The 8,479-nt window shown below is 53.2% G+C and overlaps 1 protein-coding gene across 1 annotated transcript; it reads right to left on the bottom strand.

Annotated features, from left to right (window-relative positions):
* Positions 1 to 4,243: 4,243 nt before the first annotated feature.
* On the bottom strand, positions 4,244 to 6,708 carry LOC144283928 (uncharacterized). Its single transcript, XM_077848400.1, has 3 exons — positions 6,341 to 6,708; positions 5,253 to 5,446; positions 4,244 to 5,015 (listed from the first exon to the last, which is right to left on the bottom strand). Exons 1-3 carry the CDS (start codon positions 6,454 to 6,456, stop codon positions 4,507 to 4,509), a joined length of 819 nt encoding a protein of 272 aa, XP_077704526.1. The 5' UTR covers positions 6,457 to 6,708; the 3' UTR covers positions 4,244 to 4,506.
* Positions 6,709 to 8,479: the final 1,771 nt, after the last annotated feature.

The following is an 8,479-nucleotide window of genomic DNA, read 5'->3' as shown; positions in this document are numbered from 1 at the left end:
TGAAATCTGGCATTGTGATGCCCCCAGCTATGGTTTTCTTTTTCAATAAATCCCTGGGTATTCGAAGTCTTTTCTGATTCCACACTAATCTTAAGATAATTTGTTCCAACTCTCTGAAGAAAGTCCATGGTATTTTAATAAGGATTGCATTGAATGTGTAAATTGCCCTGGGTAGCATTGACATTTTCACAATATTAATTCTTCCAATCCATGGACATGGAATATATTTCCATCTCTTTGTGTCTTCCTCAATTTCTTTCAGAAGTGTTCTGTGGTTTTTCAGGTATAGATCCTTTACCCCTTTGGTTAGGTTGATTCCTAGATATCTTATGCTTTTGGGTGCAATTGTAAATGGGATTGACTCCTTAATTTCTCTTTCTTCAGACTTATTGTTAGTGTATACAAATGCCACTGACTTTGGGCATTGATTTTGTATCCTGCCACACTGCCAAATTGCTGTACGAGTTCTAGCAATCTTGGGGTGGAGGCTTTTGGGTTTTCTATGTACAGTATCATGTCATCTGGGAAGAGGGAGAGTTTGACTTCTTCTTTGCCAATTTGAATGCCTTTTATTTATTTTTGTTGCCTGATTGCTGAAGCTAGGACTTCTAGTACTATATTGAATAGCAATGGTGAGAGTGGACAACCCTGTCTCATTCCCGATCTTAGGGGAAAGGCTCTCAGTGTTTCCCCATTGAGAATGACATTTGTTTGGGTTTTTCATAGACGGCTTTTAAGATGCTGAGGAATGGTCCCTCTATCCCTACACTCTGAAGAGTTTTGATCGGGAATGGATGCTATATTTTGTCAAATGCTTTCTCTGCATCTATTGAAAGGATCATACGGTTCTTGTTTTTTCTCTTGATGATCTGATCAATCACACTGATTGCTTTACGAGTGTTGAACCAGCCTTGCATCCCGGGGATAAATCCCACTTGGTCATGGTGAATAATCTTCTTAATGTATTTTTGGATCCTATTGGCTGGTATCTCGTTGAGAATGTTTGCATCTGTGTTCCTCAGGGATATTGGTCTCTAATTCTCCTTTTTGGTGGGGTCTTTGTCTGGTTTTGGAATTAAGGTGATGCTGGCCTCATAGAGGAAGTTTGGAAGTACTCCATCTCTTTCTGTCTTTTAAACAGCTGTAGTAGAATAGGTACAGTCTCTTCTTTAAGTGTTTGATAGAATTCCCCAGGGAAGCCATCTGGACCTGGACTTTTTGTGTCTTGGGAGGTTTATGATGACTGCTTCAATTTCCTCCCTGGTTATCGGCCTGTTCAGGTTTTCTATTTCTTCCTGTTCCAGTTTTGGTAGTTTGTGGTTCTCCAGAAATCTGTCCATTTCTTCTAGATTGCCTAATTTATTGGCGTATAGCTGCTCATAATAAGTTTTAAAAATTGTTTGCATTTCCTTGGTGTTGGTGCTGATCTCTCCTCATTCATGATTTTATTAATTTGAGTCTTTTCTGTCTTCTTTTTAATAAGGCTGGCTAATGGTTTATCTATCTTATTAATTCTTTCAAAGAACCATCTCCTGGTTTTGTTGATCTGTTCCACAGTTCTTCTGGTCTCCATTTCATTGAGTTCTGCTCGAATCTTTATTAACTCTCTTCTTCTGCGGGGTGTAGGATCTATTTGCTGTTGTGTCTCCAGCTCCTTTAAGTGCAAGGTTAGCTTTCGTATTTGGGTTCTCTCCAGTTTTTCAATGGATGCTTGTATTGCGATGTATTTCCCCCTCAGGACTGCTTTTGCTGCATCCCAAAGATTCTCATTAGTTTCCATGAATCTTTTAAATTCTTCTCTGATTTCCTGGTTGACCCTTTCATCTTTTAGCAGGATGGTCCTTAACCTCCACGTTTGAAATTCTTCCAAACTTCTTCTTGTGATATAGTTCTAGTTTCAAAGCATTATGGTCTGAAACTATGCAGGGGACAATCCCAATCTTTTAGTATCCGTTAAGACCTGATGTGTGACCCAGTATGTGGTCTATTCTGGAGAAAGCTCCATGTGCACTTGAGAAGAACGTGTATTCAGCTGCATTTGGATGTAAAGTTCTGTAACTATCTGTGAAATCCATCTGGTCCAGTGAAGCATTTAAAGCTCTTGTTTCTTTGGAGATGTTGTGCTTAGAAGACCTGTCAATTGTAGAAAGTGCTATATTCCAGTCACTAAGTATAAGTGTTTTATTATTTAAGTATGTCTTAACTTTGGTTATTAATTGACTGATATACTTGGCGGCTTCCACATTCGGGGCATAAATATTCATGATTGTTAGGTCCTCTTGTTGGATAGATCCTTTTAGTATGATATAGTGTCCCTCTTCATCTCTCACTACAGTCTTTGGGACACACTTTAATTTCTCTGATATAAGGATGGCTACCCCTGCTTTCTTTTTTTTTTTTTTCCCTGCTTTCTTTTGAGGACCATTTGAATGGTCCATGGTTCTCCAACCTTTTATTTTCAGGCTGTAGGTGTCCTGTTGTCCAAAATGAGTCTCTTGAAGACAGCAAATAGATGGGTCTTGCTTTTTTATCCAGTCTGAAACCCTGCACCTTCTGATGGGGTCATTAAGCCCATTCACGTTCAGAGTTACTATTGAAAGATACGGATTTAGTGTCATCATGATACCTATTCAGTCCCTGTTTTTGTGGATTGTTCCCTTGGACCTCCTCTTTCTTTTACAGGGTCCCCCTTAATATTTCTGGCAGAGCCAGCTTGGTGGTCACATATTCTTTCAGTTTCTGCCTATCTTGGAAGCTCTTTATCTCTCCTGCTATTCTGAATGAGAGCGTTGCTGGATAAAGTATTCTTGGCTGCAGGTTCTTTTCATTTAGGACCCTGACTATATCCTGCTGACGCTTTCTCGCCTGCCAGGTCTCTGTGGAGAGGTCTGCTGTTGTCCTAATGCTTCTCCCCATAAAAGTTAGTGATTTCTTATCTCTTGCTGCTTTAAGGATCTTCTCTTTATGTTTGGAATTTGCAAAGCTTCACTATTAAATGTCGAGGTGTTGACGATTTTTATTGATTTTAGGGGGGGGGGATCTCTCTATCTCCTGGATCTGAATGCCTATTACCCTCCCCCAGTTGTTCTCAGCTATGATTTGTTCAAATACAGTTTCTGGACCTCTGTCCCTTGCGGCGCCCTCAGGAACCCCAATTAAACGTAGATTTTTCCTTCTGAGGCTGTGATTTATTTCCCTTAACCTATCCTCATGGTCTTTTAATTGTCTTTCTATTTTTTTACTCAGTTTCCATACTTGCCATCAACTTGTCTTCTATGTCACTCACTCGTTCTTCTACCTCGTTAACCCTTGTCGTTAGGACCTCCAGTTTTGATTGCATCTCATTTAATTGATTTTTAATTTTGGCCTGATTACATCTAAATTCAGCAGTCATGAAGTCTCTTGAATCTTTTATGCTTTTTTCTAGAGCCACCAGTAGTTGTATAATAGTGCTTCTGAATTGGCTTTCTGACATTGAATTGTATTCGAAATTTTGTAATTCTGTGGGAGAGAGGACTGTTTCTGATTTTTAGTATTGAGGTGAGTTTTTCCTTCTAGTCAGTTTGCTCAGTGCAGAGTGGCCAACAACATGTTGTACTGGAAAAAGGAGAAAAAGGGGGAAAAAAAAAGAAGAAATAAAAAAGAATAAAAAAGGGGGTGGGGAAACAACAGAAACAAACAGAAAAGAAAAAACAAGGGGAGTATCCTCTGATTCCATATACTGTAAATCCCTTGACTTCCCCTGGAACTTTCCAGGCTGCTTGGTCAATAACTTGCTTTTCCTCTGACCTTCGAGCTGGTCTTCTGGGGGAGGTGCCTGCTGTGCTGATTCTCAGGTGTGTGCACCTGGGGGAGCTGCCCAGCCCTCTACCAGGTCTACAATTCAGTGGGATTCTTTATCCTGTGAGGCCCCTGCTCAGGCCCAGGTACAGGGTGACACCAGGAGGGACAACCACAGTAGCGGCGGCCAGCTGTCCAGCTCTGGAGTCAGCTCCCACAGTAACTACTGCAGCTCCCAATGTGCAGGGGTCTGGGTGCTCCGGGGTAGGGGCACGATCTGCACAGCTCGGGGCCACCCGGCGGCAGGAGAGACCTGGCTGTCCTTTGTCCTCCCGGCCTCTGCCTGTGCTGGGGGAGCCCCAGATCCTCGGCTGTGTCTCCCAGTGCCCTGGGCTCTGGGGCCTCTGACACTGTGAATGGACCTAAAGTACCACGATGTGTAATTTAAAAGCATCAGAGTCAATTTTGTGTGAAGTTAACTTATCCTTTATTGCAATAAAACTCTATAAGCTATTATACAGGTTAAAGAAAAACTCAAAAAATAGAAACAGTGAAATAACAGGGGAGGGCAAGCCTCTGTTGGGCTGCAGCCATCACGAGCCCCGCGGTGGGAGCTGGGGCGGGCCCCCGAGGTGGTCAGGGGGCTGCTAACGGATCGAAGCAGGTTGTTCCGGAGGCAGGTTGCAGGTCTGGCCCTCTGGGGACCCCGATTGCAGGCACCAGGGCCTACTCTTCCGGGGTGGCCATGGGAGCAGGTGGCTCCTCCTCATCGGGGCAGGGAACCATAGGTTCGACCAGCACGTGCACCACCTTCACCTCAGGAGCCAGCATCTCTGCCTTGACCAAGTCCTCATCTCCAGCAGCCACTATCCCTTCAGACCCGGAACCTTCCCCAGGCTCCACAGTTGGAGCTGGGGCGGGCTCCTCGGGTGGTTCAACAGGTTGCTCCATCCCCGAGGCCAGTTGCTCCATCGAGTTAGGAGGTGGCTGGGGCACATCCACGGCCTCGAGAGCAGGGGGTGGTGCCTGCTCCTCTTCCAGGGCTCCCAGGGGTGCAGGGGGCTCCTGCAGGGCAGCAGTGACCACTATCTGCAGGGGCTTTGCCTCCCCAGCAGGCGGCTCATCGCAGGCCAAGCCCTCAGCCCCAGCAGCCAGGCCCCACGGGGCAGCAGGCCCCACGGTCGGAGCTGGGGTGCACTCCAGAGTGGGTTCAGGGTGTTTTCCTCGGGCCAAAGCTGTAGATCCAAGAAGACAAAGTATCACCACCAGGACAGACTGTCCACGTCCCTCCCAAATCAAGGCCACTCTTCCCGCCACTCGACGTGTGTGAGGGCAAGAGCCCTGGGAGGTGTCCCCAGGCTGCAGCCCGTGGGGTGGGGTGTGAGCCCACCCCCTGCTCCTGGTCCAGCAGCAAGGAGGCTGGATCTGCGGCTCCCCCCATCCCCAGCTCGGCCACCCCCAGTCCTCCTCACCCCCAGCCTCTCGCTCTGCTGCATGGAGGCGTCTGAATTGCCTCAGGTGACGCAGGGCCCGGAGATGCGCATCTGTGCCTGGCATGTGCTGTCTTAACAATTCCAGGAGTTTTATAAGGGAGGGAAATTCTGGGAACTGATGAAAGTCGTCCCCATAATAATTCAGCCATATTTCCATCATGAAGGACATGGCCCTGGGGAGGGACAGGCGGGAACAGGCATCAGAAGACAGGGGTCTGTCACATGCAGGTGTCCCGGGGAAGCCCTGCAGGACACGGCCTTCCGCGCAGGGTGTCAGAGACCAGTCCTGCTCCTTGTCCCCCTGCCACCTGGTGGTCCTGCCTGCCACAGGCCTGCTCCCCGAGGAGGGGCTGGGATGCAACCTCTGTGTGGGGAGCCCAGGCCCAGCGGGGTGACCATCAGCGTCTCTCCTGAGGAAGCAGGGCTCCCTCCTCAGCCTGGTCCCTGCCCACCTGCCCCTTAAGTCCACCGGCAGGCATCAGGGGACGGGGGGCGTCTGGCCTGTCATTGCCCTCACTGCACACACTGTTGCTCTGGGAAGCTCCAAGGCAGGAGGGCTCGGGCTCTGTGTCCTGCCAGGCCTTGCCAGGAGCCGCCCGGGACCGCCACCTTCCTTCCTGTGTCTCTGTGCTGCCTCCCTCCCGAGGGGCCCCCGGGGGTGTCCTTCCACTGACTCTAATCTCCCTTCTCCCACGGGGCGGGGGCCGCCTGGTCCGGGAGCCCTCACCGGCCCTCCTGAGCACCTGCTGTTCCCCTGGGTCCAGGTGCCACCAGACTGGGGAGTACGATGCTCCCCACCCCCTCTGCTCTGGGCTCCAGGTGTGGGGCAGAGAGAGGGTTGGGGGGGCATGGAGAAGGTCTCCCTGAGGGGTCTCAGTGCCTCCCACCAAGCCCACACCCCATCCACCGCTCTCCTTTGCTCTTTTCTAGAAGGGGCATTAGACCTTTTCCCTGTCACGGGAATTGCAGATGTGTGGGGTGAGGGGGCAGCCCCCCCACCGCCCCACAGCCCCTTCGCTGCCCTCCAGGGGAGGGAAGGCCCTCCTGCAGGAGCCGGAGTCACTCACAGTTTCCAGCACTGCAGGACCACATCGTTGTTACCCCACGCATCTGCGATGCACCCATACCTAGAGGAGAGCAGGGACATCCCATGAATCGTCCTGTGGACGCGACCTCTCATCATAGGGGCTTCACCCTCTGACCCCGACTAGGCCTTGCCCCGGGGGCAGTCAGCTTTGTGCCCCGGGGGCAGTCAGCTTTGTGCGTGGGGCCACGGGCAGCTCCCGGAGAAGTGCCCGCACCTGCTGGGGCCTCCTGAAGGCTTGAGCATGAAAGGGCTCTGGCCAGGCCCATGGCCCATATCTTAGTGGGCTTGGGGGGTCCCGGGGTTCCCCTGTCTGGCTGCCCCAGGACACAGACCCCCGATGGACTCTCAAACCTCCCTTTCAATGGGGAAACAGGCCGCTCAGGACCCTGGTGATGGGGGGGCGGGGAGGAGGCACAGGCCTGGTCACGGGGAGGAGGACGGCTGCTGAGCACAGGCACAGCCCCTCTGGCTGACCCGCCACAGGCCAAGCCCCGGGGCTGCCCTGCAGGACCCCGCTAGGCCCTGGGGGACCCTGCTCCAGGCGGGGGAGCAGCCCGAGGCCGGGAAGCTCACACCATCCCCAGCCTCCCCAGCAGCAGGTGGCCCAGCCCTGGGCTGCGGAGGGGCAGGTGCTCACTCGGTGAACAGCAGGTCCAGCACCTCGTCCGTGGCGAATGTACGATAATCCTCTAAAAAGCTGAAGATGTAGATGACGTCCCTGCGCTGCAAGGCGAGCAGCAGTTGTCGGACTTTGTACTCCAGCAGCTCCGTCCGGGTGAGCTTGGTCAGGACGATCTGATGCCCCTTCCCGGCCGCGGCCCCTGCACCCTGAGGTGGGACAGAGGGGACGTGCAGCCTGCAGGGAGCCGCCAGGAGACCTGGGATCCCGCCCCGGCAGGCCCTGCGCTGGGGCCCCGTGGGCTTGAGGAGCTGGGGCTCCCTCTCCCGCTCAAGCTCCCTGCCTGTCTCTTACACAAACAGGACCAACTATGCAATAAAGAAACAATCTCAGAGGATAAATGTTCAAAATATTTGGATCATTACAAGGACCTCCAGAGACACAGAGAGAGAGACCGAGAGAGGCAGCCACACAAACAGAGGGAGAAGCAGCCCGTGCAGGGAGCCCAGGCGGGGCTCGATCCCGGGCCTCGGAGATCAGGCCTGGGGGAAGGCAGGCGCTAACCCCCGGGGGACCAGGCCTCCCCTGAGGGCTCTATTCTGATGTTCCCACACATCTGTGCGCAGGGACTCTGCATCTGGCCCAGGCAGGGGCAGGGCCATGGGGGCAGGTGTGGGGAGGAGGGGATCCAGACTCATGTGGGAGCAGGAGTGTCAGGGGGCCCAGGGGGTAGCAGGCTGGCTTCTGGGACCCGGGGTCCTTCCTGCCGCATCGGGGCCCGGGTGTCGGGGGGCCCAGCCCCTGCACTCACCCTGAGCCCGCGCTGGCCTCCATTAGCTGCGCAGGGCACTTCCCTGCTCCTGGAGGCGGTGGGGCAGACAACCCCTTCCTCCTGCTCGCGCCCCACGACCCGGGTGGAGCTCTGTGGAGACAGTGCCCGGCAGCCAGGCAGGAGGCCTCAGCGCCCGGTCTGGCCCCCTCGGCTGGGCCGCACCCCCAGCTGCCTCCACCCAGACACCCCACAGTGCAGGCGGCACCCACCGCCCCCGGGGACAGCAAAGGGATGCGGCTGCAGGGCCTCGGGGTGACTCTGGGGCGAGTAGAGGACCTCAGGAACCCTGTTTCCCCCCTGCCCACCTTGACATCAGGGTGACCCTGAAGGGATCCCCGGGGAATGTGCCGCCCTGCAGCGTCCCCCAGCCTGGATGGGACCTGCCCACACATCCCTGGTTCCCTGAACCTGAGGAGGAGGGGATGAGGCTCCCAGGATGGTGGCACAGGGGGCCTGGCCTGGCCTGCGCTGTGTTACGTGACGGCGCCTCCTGATCACCGCCCTGACACCTTGGTACCTATGCTGGAGCCACTGCCTACAGCATAGGAACAAGCCGCACCCCTGGGGTTCCTGGGAGCCAGAGCCCCCAGACGTGGGCCGGCAGCAAGAGAACATCTTCTAGTAGCAGATGTCTCCAGCCAAGTGAGCCTGAGCTGGGGCTGCACTGG

The sequence above is a fragment of the Canis aureus genome, chromosome 15 (assembly GCF_053574225.1).
Source record: "Canis aureus isolate CA01 chromosome 15, VMU_Caureus_v.1.0, whole genome shotgun sequence".
NCBI lineage: Eukaryota > Metazoa > Chordata > Mammalia > Carnivora > Canidae > Canis > Canis aureus.
The sequence above is the reverse complement of the archived record's forward strand: the minus strand, read 5'-3'. Positions and strand labels throughout refer to the sequence as shown.